The sequence below is a fragment of the Sceloporus occidentalis genome, unplaced genomic scaffold, assembly GCF_023333645.1.
Source record: "Sceloporus occidentalis isolate IW3139 unplaced genomic scaffold, rSceOcc1.0.p SCAF_50, whole genome shotgun sequence".
Taxonomy (NCBI): Eukaryota; Metazoa; Chordata; class Lepidosauria; order Squamata; family Phrynosomatidae; genus Sceloporus; species Sceloporus occidentalis.
The window spans coordinates 982,011-1,007,827 of record NW_028317030.1 but is presented as its reverse complement, the minus strand read 5'-3'; the positions used below and the strand labels follow the sequence as shown (position 1 = coordinate 1,007,827).

At 38.4% G+C, this 25,817-nt stretch overlaps 1 protein-coding gene across 2 annotated transcripts in view; it reads right to left on the bottom strand.

The window, feature by feature from the left end:
• The window catches only part of LOC149288602 (slit homolog 1 protein-like), a 128,061-nt gene that overhangs the window by 19,037 nt on the left and 83,207 nt on the right, over positions 1-25,817 (bottom strand). For both annotated transcript variants that reach the window (XM_089491296.1, XM_089491295.1), the window contains 18 exons: positions 19,898-19,969; positions 19,020-19,091; positions 18,234-18,305; positions 17,682-17,845; positions 13,400-13,547; positions 10,392-10,463; positions 9,872-9,943; positions 7,579-7,650; positions 6,693-6,836; positions 6,305-6,468; positions 5,936-5,959; positions 4,109-4,253; positions 3,087-3,161; positions 2,618-2,761; positions 2,171-2,314; positions 1,488-1,654; positions 948-1,080; positions 624-692 (listed from right to left, as the gene is read on the bottom strand). In XM_089491296.1, the coding sequence (XP_089347422.1) occupies positions 624-692; positions 948-1,080; positions 1,488-1,654; positions 2,171-2,314; positions 2,618-2,761; positions 3,087-3,161; positions 4,109-4,253; positions 5,936-5,959; positions 6,305-6,468; positions 6,693-6,836; positions 7,579-7,650; positions 9,872-9,943; positions 10,392-10,463; positions 13,400-13,547; positions 17,682-17,845; positions 18,234-18,305; positions 19,020-19,091; positions 19,898-19,969 (1,953 nt within the window). The remainder of the gene's footprint in view (positions 1-623; positions 693-947; positions 1,081-1,487; positions 1,655-2,170; positions 2,315-2,617; positions 2,762-3,086; positions 3,162-4,108; positions 4,254-5,935; positions 5,960-6,304; positions 6,469-6,692; positions 6,837-7,578; positions 7,651-9,871; positions 9,944-10,391; positions 10,464-13,399; positions 13,548-17,681; positions 17,846-18,233; positions 18,306-19,019; positions 19,092-19,897; positions 19,970-25,817) is intronic.

Below are 25,817 nucleotides of genomic sequence, written 5' to 3'. Positions count from 1 at the left end.
GAGCCGGAAAATAAAAATCTGTATAATTTATAATCAGAGCATAAAACACAAATTATACTTGGATTTAATTGTATTTTTATCTTAGATGTGAAAGTTGAACACTGTGAAATACCCAATACTGTACATTATAATCTGTTTTATCATTGATAATATATTTTATAATCCAGGAATACATGTTTTACGTCGATTTTGGTCCACTATGTGTGATTCAAATAGACTGCTCCAAGATATAGAATAATATTGTGCTTAATTTACTTAATATATAATACAATTCAATAACAAAGTTTGCCTATGTATTGGAAAGAACATATCCAACTCTCTTTCAGAGTTGTTTTGGGGGTCTCTAGGCATCATTTGTTTCGCAGAAATTATTGAAATTATTGTTGTTTTATATTCCTATGTAAATGTGGCATTAGAAAAGCATTGGTTTTGGACACCCCTCACAAAAGGCAGGTACTGCCTGCCTCTGAAATAAGGCTCCCCAATTTATTTTGAGCGTCTGAGAGATGATATCGTCTGCCGCTGCTCAGTGATCTGACGCTGTTTTTGGCATTGAGGTGTGACAACCTACCCCGCTACTGAGACAAAGTAACAGAGCGCATTGTCTACAAATCCACACTTACACCAACTGTAGGTTCTTGAAATTTGACAGTTGTCCTGGCACCATAGTGAACTGATTACCATCTAGGTACCTAAAGAAGCAAAGAAAATTAATCGTATTGCTTTTCTGAAATGGTTATGTAAAAATTGTATGTGTGCAAATCAGGTTCTTTATAACACAAAATGAAGTCAGGGAATCGGAATGTTCATTTCTTCAGTTTAGCGAATAAACCCCAGAGTTATGTCTTCTCCTTCTCGCAGGTTTTATTGACATATACATCTTTTTTTAATTGTCTACCACAGTCTGCGCACAATGTAACATACAGAGAATATGCAGAAGAACTCACAGTTCTGTGACATTCTTTGGGATGCCCTTGGGTAGCGATAATAGGTGTTTGTTGCTGCATCGCACAACTGTGTCAAGGCAGGTACACTCTTGCGGGCACTGAGGCTGAGGAGCGCAGCTTACTTCTTCCTGACCTGCCATCGAGAGAAGTAGATGTACTGTTAGATGCATTATATCACTTAGAAAACTATAAGAACAGTTCTTAGTGCAATTTGTTAATCCTCTGAATGCCACATTAATATAAATGGTTTTATGGTTCCACTTGCAACCGTGTGGAGAACAAAGGGTTACAGGAAAATTGTATCCAATAAATCAATGTATCTAAAAATGGTCAACGCTTAATGTTTACAAAGCGTAGTCATCCTTTTACCGAAGCTGATGGTAATGATATCACCATATCTACATACATCACATACATACGTCGGCTTTGAAAAAATCCTTAATATGAAAATATAAGGTTGAGGGATTATTTTGTGCTATATTTTTCATACAGTGACACGCTCTGCCACAGCGTAAGAACACTCAATAGATATCAAGGTACCTTCTTCACATCGGAAGTCGGGGAACGCCACGTCCTGCAGCGGGATCTGCCTAAGGAAGTCTGGGTTTTGGCAGCGAGGGTTACCAGTCACAATCTTCCTCTTCCTCAACCATTCCCCAAGCCAGGCAAGCTGGCAATTACAATTAAATGGATTTGCTAGCAAGTTACTGAAAAAAAAGACATTACAGGAATTTGCAAATGTATTCAGGATTGAACACATTACCCAACATGAGCCAATTAAGACACGTATATACTTTTAACATAGGGGTATTAGGTATGAATTTCCCCTTCTTCCACAGAACATAAGAACTTCATTTAAACTGAGTTTAGCTCATGAAAGCCCTAACTTAAGGAATTAAGGTGTGCCTTAGCTAACAAGACCTTGCATGGTAAATTTTTGATCCAATGTTCAACACAAACTGGATCCTGCCATACTGGTCCTAGTGAAGATAGAAACATAAGTTTTAGTGGACCAATGATTATATATAACACCATGTCAATCCACATGTATTATGAACGTCTTTGGACTTGATGTATGTAAAAGACACTCAAATGTTGCAGAAGACTTAGGGATTCCATAGCGCTCGGTATATTGTATATTTACATAAGACATACACATTGCAGGTTAATACCCTCTCATTTGTTGTCCAGATACGTATCCAATGGACCACCACGTGACTTACAGAGTAGAGAGAGACTGCAGGGTATCGAATGCCCCAGGGGTGATGGTGCTAATCTGGTTATCATAGAGGGACAGGAGCCGAACATTCCTAAGACCGGTGAAGCTGTCATTGTGGACACAGCTGACTCGATTATTTCTCAGCATCCTGCAGAATTAAAAAATAAATAAATACACACTTAAACCAATTAGCTATGTTTTAAGCATGATTGGAAGTGAAAATTGAATTCACAATAATAATATACTACTAGAAAACAAAAGAATAATTAATTCCCAAGTGTATTTATGTGCATGGCTCTTAGTAAGAGGGTAAATGAATGTGCTCCCTGTTTAACAATAAATAGATAAACAACTAAACCAGGGAAGATAATGGAGAACCTCATATATAATGTGCTTTATGAAACAGCACGAGCCTTCAAAGTGTTCATAAAGTTAATATCTGGATACTTACAAGGTCCTCAGACCTTCCAAGCCTCGGAACATTCCGCTGCGTACGCACTCCAAATGATTGGCAGTAAGATGTAACTCATTCACTGACGCTGCGCCTTCAAACGCACCATCTTCGATTTCCGAGATTTTGTTGCTGCTCAGGTTTCTAAGAGAATAAAACATAATTGGATATCGATTTAGTGTCCCAGGTCTCGGTGATGATTTTTTCCAATCACCAATTACCTTTTATTAAATATCTTACACCATTTTGGTAGCCATCCGATGAAGGTGCAATAGTTTATTAATTTCTTTTCTGAAAATACGGTTTCCAAAAATGGAAATCACCAGTGATCTATATTCTTTATTTTGTACCGTCTTCTCTCTGTCACTTAACTCTCCAAGAAAGCACCAAGAAAGAATTCCAAATTCAGAATTTTTCATAGAACTTTTAAGTCAGTGTGTTATTGTATGAAAAATAGATGTACACTCACATCTTCTTGAGCTGTGGGAGTTTTCTGAAGAGTCCAGTTGCTTCAATCACAGAGATTTCATTGTTATTTAAGCGTCTGTAATTAGAGTTGGGTCTAAATTATTAAGTGCCTAAACATTAATCATCGCTATCTAGCACTCAATAATAAAAACTTTATTCATGAATCTGCTTGTTTCCATTGCCCACATAAAGTCTAACATAACAAAATAATAAATGGAAATATTGGATATTCAGACTTAAGTTTGGAGAGCTTCACTCCACCATACCTTCCTTAAATGGAACTAATATAGCCCATTAAATACAAATATTCTTTGAATGTTTCATCAGTGTAACATGCTTTAGTTTTTTTTTCAAGAGAATTAAACATCCACAAAATAATGCCCTTTGTTGGTATATTTTTGTGGACAGATACTCTTTTATTCTGGTGAGGCCTTGCACTGAAGTTGAGAAGATACTCGCTTTCCAGTGCCATAAACAAAATGTTAGACACCCCCTGTAAGCTGTCTTAAGAGCCTTCTCTACATGTAAGTACCCTATTTTGTATTTAACACATCATTGTACAGGAGTAAACTGCTTACTACTTATGTAGGGCTGGTCGTTGACCAATTAGCACCCCAAACAAGAAGTCCCCTTGTCACCTACACATGTCATACCCTTCTTTACATTTACAATGCCAGTGTAGCCATAGAACACGTGTGTGCATCCCCCACACATTGAGGAGAAATCCAAGGTGGCCCAAGCAGGCACGACTACTACACATTGCAGACTTCCCGATTCCCCTAACACTAAGACCGGCCCTGGACCTTCATGTATATTCCAGAGCCAACTAATCCAAGGTATCAAATCTCCAAAAAAACCAGAGGAGCTGCCAAAGGAATCATTACAGAATTTTTGAAAGCTGGCGTGAACTCTATGGAATTACTCATAGATCATTATGATGTTTAAACCTCTTCATACTGATTTGTTAATACATATGTTCATTTTTTATACCCATACTGCACAAGGTTAGTATATTATACATACAGCTCGGCTGTGGACTGTGGAATGCGCTCAGGGATTTTGGAAAGTTTTAGGTTAGAGCAATCGACCACATTTGATTCACAGCGGCACTTGGGTGGACAGACGACATCACTGTTGCATTCACTATTTAGCTGATAATCCTCCGTCCCTATGATAAGAAAATAATGTATGAATGAAACTGACACACATCTAGACAGATACATAGTTACGCGCATGAGGGAGCATAGAAAGGCTAGAAAGTCCTCTGCTGGCAGACACCTTATGCTGTCGATTGATCCATGGAGGCTTTCCAACTGGCAGGTGTCAATAGATATGGTAACAATGCTCTATGTATTTAGTCTTCAATATAACATCAAATATACATCTGGTCCCATATAAAAATCTGGCCACCAATAAAACATTTTTAGTTTACACAATATATAGATTTTTTAAACTCATATACAAAATTCCACCGTTTGCCCTTCAATAAAATCTTCAGAATTTTCCATACCACCAGAACAATGAAACACTTAAAAAACCCTATGGGTGAATGAATGAATGAATCACATGACCTTGCATTGCGAGACTGCATTATCGAATTGCAAAGACCTGAGCAATTCTTGTAGGGCGAGAGACATCATTAATTTATCTTTCCGGGTCTCGTCATCTTCAGAGCTGCTGCAAGGTCATACATTCCCTAAGCATTTTGTTTGAGAATTCGTGTGCTAACACTTCCTATTGTTTACATATCCAGCAATGAATTTCCGTGACAACGACTTAGTGAAAGGAAATATGTATTGTAGCTAAAGATTACAATGATAAATGTATTGCCTCCTCTAGTGGCAACCAAAAAGGTTTTGCTCAAAGACTAACTAACTTTTGAGGACAGCTGTAAAAGTGTATTCTAGGGAATATAAGATTTTTTTTATGCAAAGATCCAGTCCACTTATTTTGCTGTTTTGCTATTTTTATTATGATTTCATCCTTTAAGACTTGGTTGCAGAAAATGAAGAAATATACACTAATTTACATTTTACGTGTAGAATAAGAATTATTTGTCTCAAATCATTTGTAAATTTGTTTGGAATGTGCACAATTACAATATTATGCAGGGGCCTCCTCTGGCATCAACCAATGAAGTGCACTTCATTGGTTGATGGCAGAGGAGGCCTCTGCCGGTGACCAATAGAGCTGCTCGTACAGACTTTAAAATCCTGGCACCAAAGCCTCTGCGTAGTGCGTACTGCGTTAACCCTGTATTAATCCCGTCTACAAAACCGGAAAAAAAATGAAGAAAAAAAATGAACACGAAGAATGTATACAAATATTCGTCCAAACCGAACACAGGAACGGCGAATATTCGTGGAAGACGAACTCGAAGAGTTGGCCGGCGCCCAAGTCTACTAATTACTGAGTGCTGGAGCATAACATCTCACTGAACTTTGACATCGTTAGACCGGACATCGATCATTTCTTGCTGACTTTGCTGATTTATTTTGGACTTGCTTATCCTACCATGTATTGGTCTCCTACTGCTGTCTCAGATTGCCTGTTCTACTGTTCTGAGAGTTCCTCGCCTGTCTTTGATTTCATCCTGGTGTGAGAATCCTGTTAAAAAATACCATGAACCCTGCATTTGGTTGTCCAAAGCCAGTACAGTCACCTCGTGACGTAAACCACAGGTTGTTCTACAAACCCCTGGCTGTCACTGATACCTAATAGAACATTTCGTCCTTTACAAATATACAACGGTAATAACATATATTGGCCGTGTTAAGGGGGAATCGCAACAAACACAGTATAAAAAATATTAAAGTGGATGACATATAGGTAGAGAGAAAGAGCACTTACCAGGAATAAAGTACTGCTCTTTTGCTGGGGATATAGAATAAAAACATATTAACAAAACTGCAGGTAGCAAAGAAAGCTGTAAAAACATTTGGTGAAGTTTTACGTGACATAATATTATCGCTAATTAAACAGTCCATTAGATATGGAATAAGTGGTAACATAATGGGGAAATAATTATTGCTAAATGTTCAATATGTTCTCGGACAAATTTATAATAAGCAAAAAGCATGTGATATTCGAAACCCTGAAAAATGTCTCATGATCACCAACCGTGGCGAGTTTCATTACAGCAAATAAAATATATTGTAACAAATGAAAACGTTTCAGATATAGGTGACGGCTTAATAATATAATAATTTTTGCACTTACCTGAACATCTAAACTTTTTGCTTTTAATTTGCCCGATGCGTTTGTTGGCAAGGCGGCGGGGGCTGGCACATCTTGCTCCGCTAGTTTCTATTGGGTTTGTTCTTAAAAAATCTGCTAACCATTTCAAGTTGCAGTCACAGATAAATGGATTTTGAGCCAAGTGTCTAAAAAAAGAAGTCACGGCAGTCATTTTTTTTCTATCGTCAGAATATCAAAAGCAGTGAGATATGAATTGATCATGAAACGCACCAGTTTAAAAGAAAATTTCACCTCGCATTCCAACAAAAAAAACCAAATTGTGGATTTGAAAATATATATTTGCAACGATTCAGCCCCTAATCAAGTACTTTTATTAAAAAATTGCTTGTTGTGTATTCCGAGTACTTACAGAGTCTGGATTGCTCGGAGAGATGCGAAAGTTCCTTTAGCTAAACTCTGGATCTTATTGTCATACAAGGAGAGCAGAGACAGGTTCTGTAAATCCTGGAAGGTGTCAGCACGGATACAGTTTATTTTGTTGGCGTTGAGGAGTCTGGTCCCAGGAAACAAAAGTTAAAATAAAAATCAGAAATATTTGAATAAAGACTATAATATTCAACATTCCATTTGCAACTTAGTGAATGGATTCCATTTAAAGGGAACTTGTCTTAAATAAATGTAACATTGTGTCATCTGCGAGTGCAAGGATTACTAACAATGAATGTTTCCCCTTTAAATGACAGGAGACATCTGTAAGCGGCAGCAGTCTGTTTATGGGGTATGTCAAATACAGAAGCCAGGGCAGTAAACATGTGGCTTGTGGGAATGTTTAAAGTAAGATGACCGGTCTACTGTCTCCTAAGTATACGAACTTCACAAAATTCCCTATACTAAGAAATACCCCTTCGGTCACCTGTATTCCATCTAAGACAGATGTGAAAAGGTAAATGTGAATATGATGTAACACGAAGCCCTACCTGAAGAATGAAAGCTTTAAATTGTCACGGAAGATAGTTGTTTTTAATCATTTGTACGGGGCTTTACTAAGCTTTCGGGATTAGCTAAATATTTGGTACACAGAACACATCGAAATGTAGCTCACAATTTGAATAGGATATATTAAAATATTTATATATATATATATATAGATGAATATATAAATAAATATATATATATTGGGGGTGTTAGGAATATCACCTTCTTTGGATGGGTGTGAGCAAATATTACTTTAACAAGTTCTAAAATGAAAAACAAAACAAAACATGCAAATAAACACATTATAAACCCTTACTTACAGCAGCTGCAATGCATGTAGGCCACTAAACACACCTTTGGGAAGATCTGTAATCTTGTTGCCATATAAAACCCTAAAAAATACAGCAGGTTGTTATATTTTCAGGTTATTTATTGTTTGTTTATTCTTTAAGACAGAGTAGTAGCCTCTAATGGGAGAAAGAGTGAGTGAGTGCATACACTAACATTTAAAAGTTTAAGGTCACTAGAAAGTTGCTTGTTTTTGAAAGAAAAGCAACTCTTGTCCATTGAAATACCATGAAATGGATCAAAAATACAGAGCAGACGGGGTTAATGTTATAAAATATAATTGTAGCTGGAAAATGTTTATTTTTAATGGAATATCTTCATAGGCATACAGAGGCCCTTTATCACTCCCATCACTCCTGTGTTCCAATGGCCCTGTATCACTCCCATCACTCCTGTGTTCCAATGGCCCTGTATCACTCCCATCACTCCTGTGTTCCAATGGCCCTGTATCACTCCCATCACTCCTGTGTTCCAATGGCCCTTTATCACTCCCATCACTCCTGTGTTCGTTTGAATGGAGGTATATATGGGGTCAGACACATAAATCAGAACCCTTGTGTGACAAAGAGTAGTACAGTGTTGTAACAACTTCTTTTTGAATTTCTATGCATTTTCTATACGCCTTAAAGGTAATCACATGACATGGGTGTCGGGTGATCTATTGAAGATTAATAAAAAGGATTAAATATATACATACCTGTTTCTGTTTTATCCAGGTAGGGGAGCTTTGTTTGGCCCTACCCACTCCCCACCCATATTCCACCTACTCTCTGCCCCCTTTCCCCTGCACCCCGCCCATTTCACTCCTACTATTGGCTGTTTGGGGCTAGACTCACCCCTACTGACATCTAGCTCCACCCTCCATGAAGCTACAGCCACAGGAAAAGGGAGAGCTCCAGGTAGCGTACCCTCAGGTGTACTAACACACAATGCGCTTCCATACAGATGTTTCTAATACAATATATCTTAGAAAGAATGAATTTAATTAATATTAACAATCTATTTTTATATTAGCCTTTCAGTGTCCACATTACAATTACAATGGTTTATTCATTAAACAGTGAATTGTCTCTAATGGACCCTAGCGGGATAAGGATTATTCTCTTGTAAAACCCAAGGATTTCCATGTTGGTTTTTGTTAACATCACTTAAGCCAACTCAGCAGGGGAACTCAGTAGGTGGTCGGATTGTCTCTGGTCCTGTCCAGGTAATTTCCAAGCGCTTACGGTTACATGGCATGGTCCAGTGGTGATCGCTAATGGGCTTAAATGAAATCGTGGCACATTTTGCAGCGTGCACGACTATTGGGCTTGTGTATGGAAACTCTAACAACCCACTAATACAATGCAATAAAGCTTAAAGGAACACAATATGTCAATGTATACATCGTGTTATTACTGGTTGTATGTGTGTACATCGTGGATGGGAAGCTGGCTGAAGTTGTAGAACATAACATAGCTGAGCTGGCTGAGAGTGATTGGCAAAGAAAAACAGCAAGTGGGGCTCAAGGTACCCTCCTCTGGCGCTGGCAAAAAATACAAAGGTGGACAGACAATAGTCCTAAATTAACCCATTAAAAACCCAGTGTTATTTCTGTGGAATTTTACAGATCCGATACAATGAGGCCAAGGGTCAAATACAGAACGCCAGGTTAGTAACTGGGTGAAATTCATTTAATAAAGTATACGCTCCATTCGGCGGATTTGTGGATATTGTTATTAATGAGCCATTGTGTTATTGTCATCCTTTACGAATAATAAAACACCCCTGTTACGACCAATCATGAAAAAAACCACTCCTTTAGGTCCGTTTTACAGCTTTCTAAATCGCCGAGTGTTTAAGTAGATTGTTTAATTACGTTTCCTCTGGAAGAAGTTCTAATTAACCTGAAAGGGGGTCGTTCTGAAATCCCATCAATTCCAGCCTATTGAAAACAGCTCACATTAAAATTCACATCTTCCGGTGCAACCATCCCAAACATCATTGAATTACAATTCGCCTCTGGAGTAAATGGCTTTACGCAGCTTCCATAAGAGCTTTGCGCACTGATAGGGGATAATTATTTTTCAAGCATAACGCACTTTGCATTTTAAACTTGGGTGTAATGCAATTCAGAAATATAAATTGCATTAAAATCTGCATCGTAGAAATCTGCATAAGCGGGGACCGTGAGGGCGCCGTATGAGCTCATACATTTCAGAGATTTGCGTTGCAGCGGTTGGCTAATTCAATTTTACTTGGTCACGCCGTCTAAATCCAACTTACAGAGAATTAAGCGACCGCAGGCCGTGGAACGCATCAGGGGCGATTTCTGAAATCTGGTTGTTGCTCAAGTCTCTGAAATAAAATTAAGAGACATTAATAGTCAAATAATTAAGTATTAAGTATAATGTTTTCTGCCCAAATCCAGTTCTTACAGAAAGGGGGATATAGTAGTGGAATATTAGAAGGTGTATACATTACATATAAATACTGGATATTGTGGAACTTCACCTTGGAAAGTGAATCTCCAAATTCAGATGAGATGTGGTTGGATATATGGATGGCGTGAGGTCATGCCTTAGTGTGAACACTTTATGGGTGGTAGTTGTCTGCGGCGAGGACCACCCTGTTATAGCTAGTCTGCGGCAGTGATTACTGAGACACCCCAATGCATTCTTAATTACCCTGCCCTTGTGCAACTGCACAGCGTCTGTTGACAGTGAACGATCCGTGAAAACCCCCCAAAAATGTCATTTTTTATACAAGCCGAGTATGGCCGTGAACACCCGCAACATGTACTTACATCCTGCGCAGTTTTTTGTAAGGAGAAAACGCACCAGGTGGAACGGATTTAATTCCATTGAGCTCCAAGCGTCTACAGACAAAACGAGGGGAAATAATATTAGACAAAGTCACAAGATGTGCCTACTCCAGTTTAAGAGATGTAAAGGTGAATGTATTATTTTCTGTACGTTGATAAATATCACCAAGTAAATCGATGTGAAAAAAGTGTAACACAGCCTATGAATTCAGTTATTGCAGCCACATTTCACCAGAACTTCCTAATAATGTAATTATTAGTAATCCCTAGGACACCAATTGGGGTATGAGATTATCATATTACATTTTATTTAAGAAGAGGGACATCTTTTTATGGAATAAAGCTGATACTTTTATTACGTGTAATTCCAGAAGAATATTATTTTAGAGCAAAACTAAATGAATCTGCATTTTTTTGTGTTCCAAATCAGAACACAGTCCAGTCTACGTGAAGGAACTAGACTCGAGGTTCCATCATTCATTGGTTGCATAGAACTGGAGAGTCTAAACCCTCATTTCAAAGTGTGACATGTATACTGCACTCATGATCAAACAACATCAAAGTTATTTTTACCAGTCTCATTTATGTAATGCCTTCTCCCATTTAGGGACTTCTTAATTGATGTTTCTTACAATGACTTGCTTGACCGAACAGTCCCCAGACGGAAAGGCATAAAGACAGACTGACCTGTCAGCTGTGCATAAGAAACATAATGGCCTATGCTAAGTCTCCATCAATTACATTTAGGGGGTGCCAGCAGGAGCCTGTGTACCGATTCTAGTCTTAACAAGGCGTACGTAATGCTTTTAGATCTGCTGAGTCTCTCGGCTGCTGAAGACCAGCTGGGTACTCCGGCAGTCGCTGCAGTCTAGAAAAAGACTGTCGATTAAAAGTGATCAGGTGTAACTCAGTACCTCGCTAACTGCCATAGAAAAAGATGTCTGGCGCCTGGGAACACACATGGGGAAATGTACTATGATGTTATAAGCAGTTTTTACTCTTCTGCTCTTTGTAAGTCTATAGAGTCCATGTATTTAATCATGATAAACGCCCTTTACACCTTCTCATATCTCGTCTATGCTGGTGCGTTACGCAAATCAATAATAATATTTAATTGATAAAGAAAACAAAACAAGCAGTAACTAATTATCAAATTATAAATTATTATATGTGAAGAAGGAGAAGAAGACGCAAGGACACCAGAAAGCTCATTAGGGGTGAGAGAACTGTCGCAGCTGAGGGTTTGGGGTGTGGGGCACCTTAACAGTGCTTGGTGCCTGAAGAATTAGTAATTCATCCTAATAAGTCAACAAATAATGTCCAGCTTCTGTATGTCAGCTCATGTTGTTATCGTGACAATATTATTTATTGGGGTTATTATTTATTGATACTGTGTCATAAACATCATTGTGACATCATTATGGACACTGTTTAAGTCCTCACTCACATGGTCCACATCCATTGTATCTCTACACTTATAATTCACTTCTAAGTCAGCATAGGCTGCATGGACACCAGAACTACATAATTGTTGCAGGACTATAAAAACGTAATTCTTTAAGGATAAGAAATACATCTAAAGAATCATCTCACACTAATCTCTGAATCTACGTTCTAAACTCTCCATCCTCCCAGGGTACATTTTCCCACACACTGTCCCTCATTAACCCCAAAAATGTCCTTGACCGGTACAGAAGCCAAAACGGAGTCTAATCCTATGACAATATTCTAAAGCAGTTTATTAACTGCTTGTCGGAAAGGTTAAGTCCAAAGCCCCTTTGTACAGCGCCAGCACATTCGTTTTCCAAAACCCTGGGGCGTAAACACTGTCAGTTTGCTAAATAATTCTGGAATAAATATTTGTATAAAGGGAAATGACATATTTAACCCTTTCCTGTATAAAGAGAAATGACATATTTAACCCTTTCCTGTATACAGAGAAATTACATATTTAACCATGGGCGTAGGAACCCCTAAAAATCTGGGGGGGCAGCATTTTCCCCCATCAGATCCCCACTTTATCCCCATCTTTCACACTAGGAGTCACACTCCTATCATACCCAGGCAGCCAGTACATGCTGGTACAGGGTGGCTGTAAGTGATGTGCAGACCCCATACTGCTGGCAGCATCAATACACAAGGGGGGCAGCTAGCTAGATTTCAGCATGTACTGGCTGACTTGGCATGATAGGAGTGTGATTGCTAACAGCAATCATAGTCCCATCATGCCTAGGTCCCAGCACTTACACATCCATGCTATCACACACACACTCATTCATTCATATACTCATTCATTCACAGATTCATTCCCTCAATCACACATACTCATTCAAACACCCTCCCCACCCCCTTACCTGCACTGCAGCTCCTCGATGCCGCTCACAGACTTCAGCAGAGGGCACGGCCTCCCTCTGCGTTCTCTGGTACTGCACAGAGGAATCAGGATGTGATGGGATGTCACGTGAACTCTGCTGGGTTCCGCTTCCTCTGTGCAGTACAGAAGACCCTCCCACAGGTAAGTAGCAGGGCTCGAGGTGCGGACCGCGTAAGATCTGTTGCCCTGGCTCCCGATCTTACGCGGACCGCACATCGAGGTCTCGCGGGCCGCATTTGCGGCGTTTCTATTGGGGGGGTTCCTATGGCCCTGGGGGGGATTTCTTCATTATCGGTCCCCTCCGCATGAGTTACTGGGGGGGATCCGTCCCCTCCGGATCCTACGCCCATGTATTTAACCCTTTCCATGAAAAAGGGGTGTATGTCCCAGAAACCATCGCTGATCTTCGGAAACAAAAGAACCAGATCTGTTCTTCGGTCAGTTACTCTACATTGGGCAGGGACGATATCAATGTACCACAAAGCAAAACTCTCGTTAATAATATAAATAAATACCTAAAGGCAACCATTTTACTTAAATATGAAGTTCTCTGTCTTAGTATACTGCTAGTGAAGGAAATCATAGGTGAAATGCATCGGGGCGATGGACAACTTACATCTCAGTCATGGTTTCAGGAAGATTTGCAGGTATCGCTGTTAAGCCTTTTCCTCGGCAATCGACAATTCCGTTACTACAGGTGCACATAGCCGGACACGAGCCGATGGAGAGGCTGCAAATTTGAGTATTTGAAAGGTCTGCTTGTCCTGTAGACACAAAAACGGCCAGAATAACATCTTTATTTCACAGGAACACAAAAATGACTCCTAAAGGACAACCAAAGAAGTCTACTAACCAAACCTTTTGTCCATAACTTGCCATGTCATACTTATCTGTAGTCCACATACTGTATTTGTGGATGTCGGGCTCACTTTAAGATACGCAGATAAAACATCTCATACGTTTCTACCTCCTATCATGGATAGCTTCATATTGTGCTCTTTTAGGTTTTATTGGTTATTTTTCTATCCAGTGCAGACAGAATGATAAAGGAAATAGAAGCAAAGAAAAGTATTTTACCTGTTAAACTAATAGCCGCAAAACTATCATAAGAAGTTCACAATGGTTGGATGAGCCAACCATTTATAGTGAAAAAATAGCATTTTCAGAGCTTAGATAAAGTAAAATGAAAAACTCTGCATTTTCTTTTCTGTTTTTAATGTTGATATAACACGAATGTGAATTTGAAAACCCCTCTGCAGTAACAGACTGTATCTTGTGTTTAGGAGACTAACAATTATACCGCACAGCACCTGGCTTGTAAGATTTAGAGATTAAATTGCGTTATAACCTTAAGCAATTTTCTTTAGCAAAGTGCATCCTGAAACACGCCATGCCATTTCCATAATTTGGCGGAGAAATGAGGCGCGTAGTAATGACAGAAATCTATTTCCTATTGTATGGATAGAATGGCTCATGCAAGAGAAAATAACCTTGAGTGATTTTGAATTGCAAATTACAAAGGTAGTAAAATAATTTTGTTTTTCTGGAATTCTGAATATAGAAATCCACTTAAAAGTGACAAATGGCTTCATCTATGAGGGCTACGAGAGAGTTAACTCTTTGGGTACCAAAGGGCAACACATTTCTTGTCTATCAATCAATGGATTGGGCACTGTTTGGGATACATGTAATTGGTAGAATAGAGGAAAAATAAAAGTGTAACGTACACAAATATCAATCTCATACATTGTAGTTTCAAATAAGAACTATCCGACCCACCTACATACTTGCTAACATCCATATGTATAATGTCATATGGGTGTGACATCATGGGCACTGTAATGATGTCACATTCTACCCTCCTCATGTAGAGAATTCCCCAATCACAATTGTTTTAATGTAAGAATGCAAGACATTCAGGTCAGATATTATGCGTCTGGAGAATGTGTAGGACCTGCATGTATGAACTTGAAGAACAGAAATCATGTTATAAGCAGATCTATTGCTAATTCTGCATATGTTCTTAATAAGTGTCAAAACTTACAAACCAGAAAAATTTCACTTAAAATCTCTATGGTAAAATTTCACTTAAAATCTCTATGGTAAAATTTCCGTTTTTGGAATTTCTCCCGCATTAACACCCTCCAGCATTCAAAAAGTTAGCAATACTCTAAAGCAGAAGTGTTGGGAAGATAAAACCAATCATTCTATTCACACAGCAAGGGAAATTCACATAAAAGTGTATTGAGCCTTTTCCAGATGCCCATATGGCACAGATGTCGAGGCTCCGTGTGTCAGCTTTCCAACTAGATTAAGTTATGCGGAGTCATTGGAAGGGTAGCGACAATAAAACAAACCGCGGACACATGAACCAGAGACGCTGCATGGATAGCAGCGCATATATATTGAATTTCCAAGCTTTGAAGTTGAATCAAGATTTACTCATCACCAGCCGATGTAAGTCAATAATGTAAATATATCTTTGAAGTCATTTAATGCGAGTTAAAGTCTAGAATACTGCGTACGCTGAGATCTGAGACAATCCTGGTCACTCTGCAAATTATCAGGAACGTCACAGTACATTTCTCTAAATTATATGAGTTTAATGTGACTGCTGACTGCCCGCAGCCTACATCGCAGTTATTATGTGGGGCGGGTAATTAATGTCCCCAAATAGCTATCACAATCAACACAAAAAATGCAAAGTCCCGTAAAAAAATATCAATCCAATTACAGTTGATTATAACGTTTTTGTCTTATTAGCGCTTTAGTGCTGGTTGATCTCTATGACTGATACAGAGTGAATATTGATTAATTTAATAATAATAATGATAATTTTGTGACTAATTCATTTTAAACTATAGAGGAATTTTGACGATATGTTCCCAAATGGTGTTTCCTCTGGAGAGACTCTTACTTGATTAATGTCAATAATGAGATATGGATTATCATATTTTTTTATATGAGAGTCTAACCGCTGGATTTCAAGATGTATCTTTAAAGGTTTTTCTTAAATAATTAGTATCAATTCATAGTCTTTATATTGCATGGGGTATGAACTATAAGTTACAGACATCCCATATTCTAGACTAACGGGTTTTAAAGTTCTAGGCAAAAAATACTTGTCCAAATAAAAGGGAACGTTAAATATTTGACAGGGACTCCCTCTACTTAGCGAGTGTATGGATATTTTCCGAGTATTACCACCTGGTTTGGGTCTTCTTAATGGGAGGTCTGATACCCAGACAGCAGCTGTAGCTCATTTGCACACATTCTGCAGATTGCAATCATACCCGACGTCCTGTGTATTGCTTCGGCAGCCGGGTATACAGAATGTGATACTTGCCTTGCTACATTACACAATCCCCTAAAGGGGAACCATCGCCTTCACAGCATTTAGTAAAATATAGATTCATTTATTAATCTATACATCAAACACTTGGACTTTTTGTTTTTTTTTGGTTTTGGTTTGTATGGATGGGATCGGGGGAGGACTGGCAAGCGGGGCAGGGGGGCAATTATGCTCTGATTTAAAGATTTGGGGCCACTGGCTTAAATATTGTTATGTTTCACATGCACTTCTGTGTATAGCCACAGGGGTTTTAACAAAAACTTTAGGCAGAATTTATACTCTCACTGAGTCGTTGCTGGCTCGCTTAAGGCCAATATATGGCATTTCTATGATATTCGTCTTGGTGATTGTGTGTTGGACAGGTCCATGTAGATCTTTGAGTGAATGGTCTTTCAAATGCATTAGGACTTGCCCACTGGGCTGACAGCCGCCAGTCCTCCCCAGGATGGAAGATAATGCTCAGCTTTCTGCAGAGGGGAGCAGTAACTTTAAAAAGTAAACTTTTAACGTAACGATGGTTCCTCTGATAGAAGCCGAGGTTATTCTTCATCTGCAGTTGTCCAACAGATGATGGGCTGTGAACGCACGTTGCTGAAGTCAGTATACGTCTCAGTCAATCAGTTGGGGCCGGGAGCCAGCAAAATGGTCTTCTCTCACTGCGCCTGCTAGTTAAGATCCCCTCTAGCAATCTAGGTAAAAATGTAATTGCTCATTGCAGTGACTGTCGGCGACCAGATCATTATCTGCAGGCAGGCGGTGCCGCTTTCTCTGATAAAACAGCTCGTACTTTCTAGGACTGCCTTAATAATTTTAACTTTAGAACAGGACAATAACTTTGCTGCACCCATGTTATAAAAGTATAATATTATTATTATGTAGGTTTCGTATGCGAAAGAGGCAGATCAACATTAACACCCCACGTCTTTCTGCTCCTTTTCCGTTATAAAAGATTAGGCAGTTGCTGTTACATTGCCAGTACTGCTGGTTAACAATGGGTTAAAAAAGAAATCACTCAGTTGAATTCACAAAGTCATAGAATGGTGGAGCGGTTCAACTTTGTACAAAACGTTTTTCTATAAAGCCTAGACTTCATAGAAGAACATTTGTTTTTCCCAAAAGTTAAATCTTTCCTACTTTTCAATACTTTGTCAATCTCCTCTGCTGCCATATTATCATCTCCCTTTGGATTGCATGACAGCGGGTAAAAGGAACAAGCTGTTTGTGTTATCTGTGGAGAGGGAACCTGGGTCCGTAATGTTTGAAGACGGGAATTAGAATTCCGTGGACGTTAGCGTTTGACAAGGCTCCAAACAGAAGCTCTGGACGGTAAGGACTCTGCTCTTAGCAATTCATTATTTCAGCCATCATTATTCTTGTGCTGTACCCAAACATTCAGCCAGCGTATTCAGCAGGGTAAAAGGTACGTAACCACTATTCTCATTAGCTCGTAATTGGTTTTTCGCATTAATGGACGGGAGATTTGTGAGCAATAGCAACGCTGCGTCTCTGTTAAGAATAAAGCCACGGGAAAATAAAAGAATCTGACCTGAGCAGCTAAACTCATGCTTCTGGACTTCGGCCACGTTGAGGCCACGGAGCTGAGGCGGCCCGGTACACTGTGTGAAGAGCCCGATGGTTGGCCGCTGGCGAAGCCACTGAGAGAGCCAGGCCAAGTGACAGTCACAGAACAAATTGTTAGAATGCAGGCGGCTGGAAGCAAGAACAAAATCAGTAGAACACAACAGCAAATAAGTATATAAACGCTCATGTAAGATATATTTTTAGTGATGTAAGAGATATCTGGTATTTTGCAAGAATTCTGTCCCCCAGTCTGTTTACCGTGCAAGAAGTAAGCTTCCTTATACTATAACCCCTAAATTTCCCAGTGTCCAAATTGGGACACCTTCATTGGAAGGCATGGTTGGTGGCAGGGGGCTACCTGGCCACCTCGTAGCACTCAGCTTCAGTGTGTTGCGAGGTGGCCATATTGGAGCTGTAGGGCAATTGACATAGCAAGCAACGGAGACATTTTTTCCCCCAACAAGGGCTCTGGTCTTTCCCTTCATGAGCTTTTATGAGCCACAAACCGTTTACTTACAATGTTCGAAGCTTGGGCATATGGTTAAAGCTGGAAACTGGAATTGTGCTGATGTTGTTGTTGTTGAGAGTTCTGAGTGATAGAAAAACATTTTAATCACAGCACGTTAAAGTGGCATGGAAAAACCCAGAGTTCTGTTTCCCATGGTTATAAATAAGGACAGTGTAATCACAATGATATCGTGAGTATTTTTCCACTAATTATTTGAGATCGTCTTCCAGAGCAAATTTCAATTAATTTCAACCACATAACATGAAAGCAACAAACCCCCTCATTTATTACATTACATTTTTGTTAGTTATTTTTATTTGATTCATTATAAACATAAGATCACTATTAACTGCCTTGTTAATATCATGTGGTTTCTCATTGTTCTGATGCTTTTAGGAATTAATTTTGAAATAGATAAATTATTTTAAAAAACACAAATTTAAACGTTGTATATTTATGTACAGTACACAATGTCTTGTGTTTTTATTAGCTCATCAGGGCTCTTACCATTATTAAAGATCAGAGATTGATCATCAACTCATAAATTCTATATAGAGATTAAATCTGATATTTGGGATTTTTATTTATTTTATTATTATATTGTTTTACTATATCTATCCCAACCCTCACCTACCGATCTTGCCTCCACCTCTTCTCTCTGATCTCTCTGATTCTTTATTTTTTATTACAAGCATCTTATCATTTGTAGTAATAACCTCTTAACTGAAATCGATATTAAGTATATTTAATGGTTCAAGGTTTAGAATAGGACTTAATAATTGGTGTAATACTTACAAAACTTCCAGTCCTCGAAGGGCCCGAAACGCTCCATCTTCAATACAGCTAATCTGGTTCTTGTCCAGTTGGCTGGTAAAAAGGTAGTACGTTAGGGTAGCGTTAATTATAGAATCATAATTACAGTCGGCCCCTACACCGTACCCAAAGAGTGTGAGAGAGTGAGAGAATTTAGTAATATGATATAACGTAACGGATGTGGGCATGGTTTTTTTTGGGGGGGGGGAGGCAGCATTTAATCCTTGGCCCGAGGCAGCACAAACAGACAGACGCCGAGCATGTGTCCATATCCAACCTTATGCCTTTTCTGTAAGCGTTGATACTGTCATAATGTACAATGTCGCATGGGCTGCTGAACATCCCAAGTTTAGCAGATGGAGGGTGTGAGACCACCTAATGTACACCTATCCCATGAGTACAATGACAACATAACATCTAGATTTATATTATATGCGATAAGCAAAGGCACTTTGCAACAGTTGTAAGCATGATGATGTTGGTTAGTGGTTGTAGGTTAAATCGATTAAAACCCATGGTATTTTCAGGCAGGATAGGAACGCTAGTAAAACCCTCCCAGCATGGTTATATTATTACAAAGGTAGAGGCGTTCTATGAACTACAGTCATTTTTTTTATGACATTGACAATTTTGAAAAAGTTTTTTTTTTCTTTAGAGAGCTTGTAGAACAAATTCCAACGATTACAATATAATTAAGCATTAAAAATGGATCTAGTACAAAGGTTTAAAAGTGGAGTGGTCTAACCGGAAGGACCAGAGAACTTGTTACGCTTTGCATCTGCATCACTTTTTACATATAACCTCCAAAGTTATACCATAAAATATATGTCCATATTTCCTAAAGACATTTTTTTACTTACAGATTTTTAAGCTCGGTGGCTCCACGGAAGGTCTTCCTTGGAATTGCCTGGATAAAGTTTTCGCTGAGATCCCTAAATAATAAAAAAAAATTAAAGATCATATTGGAGAAAGAACCAGACTACATTTATACGGTTTATAGTCCTAAAGCAGTTGGGTTTATCACTAAATTGAAGATTAGAAAAATTATAGAAAGGTAACTACAAATGGCAATAACGTCATTTCAATGAGACGAGGTATGGGGTAATCATCTTCATTATCAATGCAGTCTATTCAGTCTTTTTTCAATTTAATGGCTACATATTATTCGATCTCATAGAGCAAACTGTTTGTCCTGGATGAGTTGCAATGAAATTACTCCTGCATGAGGAATAGCTGGATCTGAAACCCAACAATTACTAAATTGCATAATTCACTAAAGTGGACTTTAATGGCCTCAGCAGCTGAACTTGACAGATCCTATGGCACCTCAAGCTCCGATGTTATTTCTATAAAGAAAAACCCCAGTTTCCAGTTGAGTTTCAGCTCATATGTTTGTGCAATTTGGTGAACAGTAAACATGCTTGCTTAATCAGCTTAGTTCTACTAATATATCTAAGATGATTTTTGGACCATGCTGACCAAAGGATTTAGTCTTCTATCCTAGTAACAGTATTTACAGTAAAGTTAAACAAAACAGATGATTGTTATAGTCAACAGTTAACTAGAACACTAAGGACATCAAAGACCCATTACCCAGAGCTGATATATTAAATGAGGGAAGCTACAGATTTTTAGGATCCGTAAGTGAACGTGGTGGTGGCATCTCAGACACAAGATATTGGCTTAAAAATGAACACAATCATTGTCACTACTGAGTGCTAATCGAGACGAGTGAGACGAGACACGGTTGTAGATATAGTCAAAAGCAACTGAACTTATTTTAATAAATCTATTTATGTTTTTAGAAGTGGAATAGAGCTTTTTTCCCCTTTAGATAAAAGCAGGAGAAACTTCAAAAATATATAGAATTTAGCACCAGGCTAGACTTTACATTTTTATTCTTGTCACTTATTCCAACATGTAATTATCCAGTGGGTGCCAGAGAGGTGAGACCTTTGTTTCTAGAAAGGTTAATCAATTCAGTAATAAAGCGCAGAAGCTTTCAGAGTGAAGAGGAAATGAATAGTGATTGTGAATACTTTGTGGACGTGTTTAAATATTACCAGAGAGCAGTTACCGGGTTTAAGTTTCTCTGCAGTGCAGGCCACTGAGGTCTTCATACGAAGGCAAACAGAATCATTCTTTGTTACACAGTGAAGTGTTTAAAATGTATGCTTGTTGCAGTGTGAAATGTAAGATGCTTGTTAAACAAGATGTTTACATTTCGCACAGTCAGTTCCAAGGAAGCCTTCTAGTGGGGTTGAGTTAGCCGTAGACATAACCAGGGGAAATGCTACTCAATCACGTTGTATCAAATGAACTTAATCTAAAACAGACAGCAAAACTGAGTAAACGTTCCCAAATTTTTTTTCATCCAAAAAAAACATGACACTCTCTGTAGATGCATAATTAGTTATTTAAAAGTAACCCATAAAATCCTTAAGTTATACAATTTTATTAAAGATCCAAAATATACAGCACTGTGGAATAGGATGGCAGTATATAAATCAATAAATAATAATAAACAATTTGTATTATTATATGTAAAATCCAAACGGCGCAATACGTTTTTTAATAGAGAACTATAAAAAGCAAGTAGTAAGTCAAGTCTAAGTAAAATTGTTAAATAAAGCAATAAAAAATATATTATTTAACTCTTTGTGATATGCACTATTTTGGGGATTATTGTCAAGCCAGATGCATGCTTTAGTGTTAATGTTTAAGCAGTATGTCATAAAATGTACACCTAGTCAGAAATCCATGAAAACAGCCTTAAAGATACAGAAATTAAAGCTGAACAAAATAACAATTATTGAATACAGCCTAACAATGTCTCTAAGATATACTTTTTGAAGTGTTGCAGTACCAAATATGGCCACCGTGTGGCACTAGCAGACTTTGCAGCTTTGGTACTGTGACAATCAGAGATTTTTCTCTGCAGTAACAGCAAGTTTGAAATATTTACCTTTCCAAAACTTTTTTAAAGCCTCCTTTTCAAAGAATGTTTGCGAAAGAGAATAATGACAACTGATGTCCTGTGCTCTTCAAACACACTTCCCTTGACAACAAGGCTTTGCTAAATTTGTTGTAACGCTTGGCAAATCTTTGTAAAAGGCATTGTATCAAAATCTCCTGGGTCGTTTAGGATTTCCAATAAGTGACCAAACACAAGAAATTCTTTTATCATAAAAAAATCACATCCTCACCCTCAGGATCTTGCATGCTGGCTGTTATACAGCAAAGACGGTCGAACAAAAGACTTATGTTTTAAAGCAATCCAAACATCAAATAATGTCTCCCCTGCCTCTCACTTATATATCCATGAATATTATTATAATTCTCTTTTTCTTTCTTTTTTTGTTCTTCACAACATTCATTCAACCTTTCACAGTGTCCAATGATATAGTGATCTCATTAAAAAAAAGACAAAATCTACAATAAAAAAAGGAAGAAAATTGTTGTGTTGCCAGAAACAAAATAGGTAGAATTATCCCCCTCTACCAAAAACTTTCCCAAAGGGACTTGGTGACCTAGAGGAACTAAGCTTTTCTACCTTGGACCCAACCTGACGACCCCAAGCAGCCTACCATCTCACCCCTAGACCATCTCTTTATTCTTGTGACCATCCTTTGATGTTGATAGGGCCACAACTGAATCAGAACCTTCTGATATTTGGGTCCCTAGGTGGTTGCATATATGTCACCTATGTGGCTAGGCTGGTCTTTATTAACATACTTGGGAAATGGATGTGAGCTGGCCCCTAGACCTCTCATAAGCACTTTAGCCAAGGCTTTAAAATAATAACTTGCAAACTCATAGGAACAACGGATGCTTGCTTTGATTAAAAACCTCAAATCAATGGAGGCTATTTAATCATAAAGACCTTGAAAACACAACAGTAAATTTCATAAAGTTGAGGGAAACAATCGAAAAGTATATCCATTGAGTTTATTCCTTACGCCGTACAAAAGTCAATGTAGTTCTTAGAGACCAGTCAAATAAACCATTGAACAGACAAATTACTTAAGTTATTTCTAGACATTTTTTAATTCTTCTTGTAGTGTCTTCTAGCCAGAAAAGCAGATGTTTGTTCTACTGATTTAACGAACGTCATGATTCCATAAGACACTATAGGCGAAACCTATTTAAGAATACAGGAATAAATAATATAACATCATGTTTTGTACATTGTCTCTCGACGACACATGATCCTGCGTGTATTTTTAAGCCACATTCCTCTTAAAGAGGGCAAGTAATGGAATCTGGAAGAAAAAAAGAAGGTCACCGTTGCAGTCTTCCCTGTTTTACTAATCCCAAATTCACACTTTAACCTGATTGAAAATCATCTTGTTTGGTCCTTCCTCTGTGTTCTCTATTTGAGGGGATTAGGTTCGGACACAGCAGGGGGGTAATTGGTTTGTAGCAGTCTTACTCCTAGCTCTGTTTCTGTAGCTTGTCAGCGAGCCTCCGGACAGCGGCCTTACACAGAGACTTGAATAAAAAAGGACTAATGAGTTGGGCCTACTATACACGTTGTAATAAAGTTACTTTAACAAGAAGCTTCAATCTAGCAGACAATAATAATAATGGTAATTCAAATCCGACTACCAATGTAGGAACCAGAGAAGACTTTTGATGACTCCAGATCCAATGCAAGGCCCCTTCTGTGTCAGTGTTTAGTATTGGGACAGAGTTGGTGAAATAGGGAACTCAAGCTTTAGTAGACTACAACTTGCATAAACCCTGACTTTCTTCTTTTATGGGAAGAAAGGGAGAAATTAACTAGTGGTCTATAGTTGGATATCATAGATTAGAGCCTGAAACATGGAGTCAAATTCATATATTTCTTTAGTTTTCAAAGAATGAGTCCCTTGCTGGTGAATGTCTGCACCTAATATTCAAAGACTATATTTTATATGTAAGTTAAAATCATCGCTCGCAACCTTAAACAGTAAAATCATGGGAATATTCTTTGTTTGCTGTTGGAACATAATGTAAATCTCTAGAACGTTCCTCTACTAAAAGCTCCCGGGTTAGGGCTCTGTTATTTGTGCAGTCCTCTTGTCATTTGGGGCAATTACTAATGGAAAGTAATAAAAGTGCTATTTTAAATGTTCTCTTAAACGGAACACATCCTTTCCTCATTAGCAATGTATAACTTCACAGGGATTCTAATGTGCAAAGCGTATACAATTTGAACGGAACGGTTCACTGGCTTTCAATAAGTGGTAGACAAAAGTGGCTTATAACTTGCGGTCAGGCCTATGGGTGGCTGATTGGTGGCTGTGCTCCTAGACCTCCCTGTCATTGCTAATGTTTGATCATTGCTTTCTCCTGGCACACTTCCTATTCTACATGTTTCCATGGCACCCTGCTTTCTCGTGCACATTTTGTTGCTGTGTCATGGTTTCCTTTTCTGAATAATGTCTCTCTGATCTTAATATCGATGGTTGTAGCGAGTTGTTTGTGGCTGGGTCCTCGAGTAGTCTACACCTCATTGGGTATTGCCAAAACTCTCAAGCGGTAGAGAGCGCTTGTCACTCATAGATTTTAAAAATCTACCCCGTGGAGACTCTAGTTAGAGGAACGTTAACTGCAACCTCTCATGACATCACAGCAAAAGTCATGTTTCAGAAAACGTTGTATGTGACAGTACAGGTGCTGGCAGTGTCCATAACGTGTCCATAACGCGTTGCCAGATTCTCGCGGTCTGTTCTGTTGGAAGGAGCAGGCAGCAGGAACGCTCGGTGGTTAGGTATGTAATATGCTTATAGGATAACAATTGTACAGTCTTTACTTTTCACACAAGTAATTATTGCTTAAAGGTTTTCTTAAGGGTCAACCACAAAGCCTAATGTCCCTTTAAGTCTCACCTAGGGGACAGCGCTGAGTATACATAGTCCTATTTTTGTTCCTTGTAGCACTGAAAGCCCTTCTCCCTCTTTGCCAAAGTCCATGGGAAGTAGGGCGTCCTAATTCTACTGTGTCAATTCATGCCATGAATCTTTGCAAGGATAGATAAGAAGAAAGGGCAAAGGGCAAATACAAAACAGAAAAAACATGTTGGGAAAAGGGAAGTAAACTTCAGTCACAATTACCAAGATCAAATTTTTAAGGAGAGGCGCATTTCCTCACTATAGAGTCATTAACAAAAAGACCGACTCGCTGATGGACATAATTTGCACCATGACAGTAGCTCATTAAGCTTATTTCATGAGTGTATTTTCAACTCCCATTAATAAATAGATCACGTACTGCTGCGTATTTAGGTCGATACTTCGTACTGTTGGATCATTCGGTTGCACCTGTTAGAGATATCATTCAGGTCAGCCAAGTCTCTTTTCCTGGTGGAGGTTTACAAAAAATTCCCCGGCTCACCTTCCAGCCACGCCACGAGCACGACTCAGTCTAGCAGTAATTATACATTTCATATTAATTCCTCCCTTTGTTCCCATGAAAGGAAAAACACACTTTTTCCCACCTTTTGTCTCGCTGTGTAATTATTAATTCTTACATGCGTACCATTCAGTGAAAATTAAATTCTGCACTCCTGCTGTATGCAGATACAGAATATTTCAGAATAAAAAAATCTACAATAGTAATGAGGTGGGTGCATCCTCAGCACATATAAAGGATAAATGTGCAATGATTACCATAAATATTACATAATTACTACATCAAACAGAGAAGAAGATAAAACAATATTCTTTGGTCTTTTCACAAAATTATCAATTATTTAATAAGAAATAATTCAAACTAGGAAAAGTTTAACAATGTGGT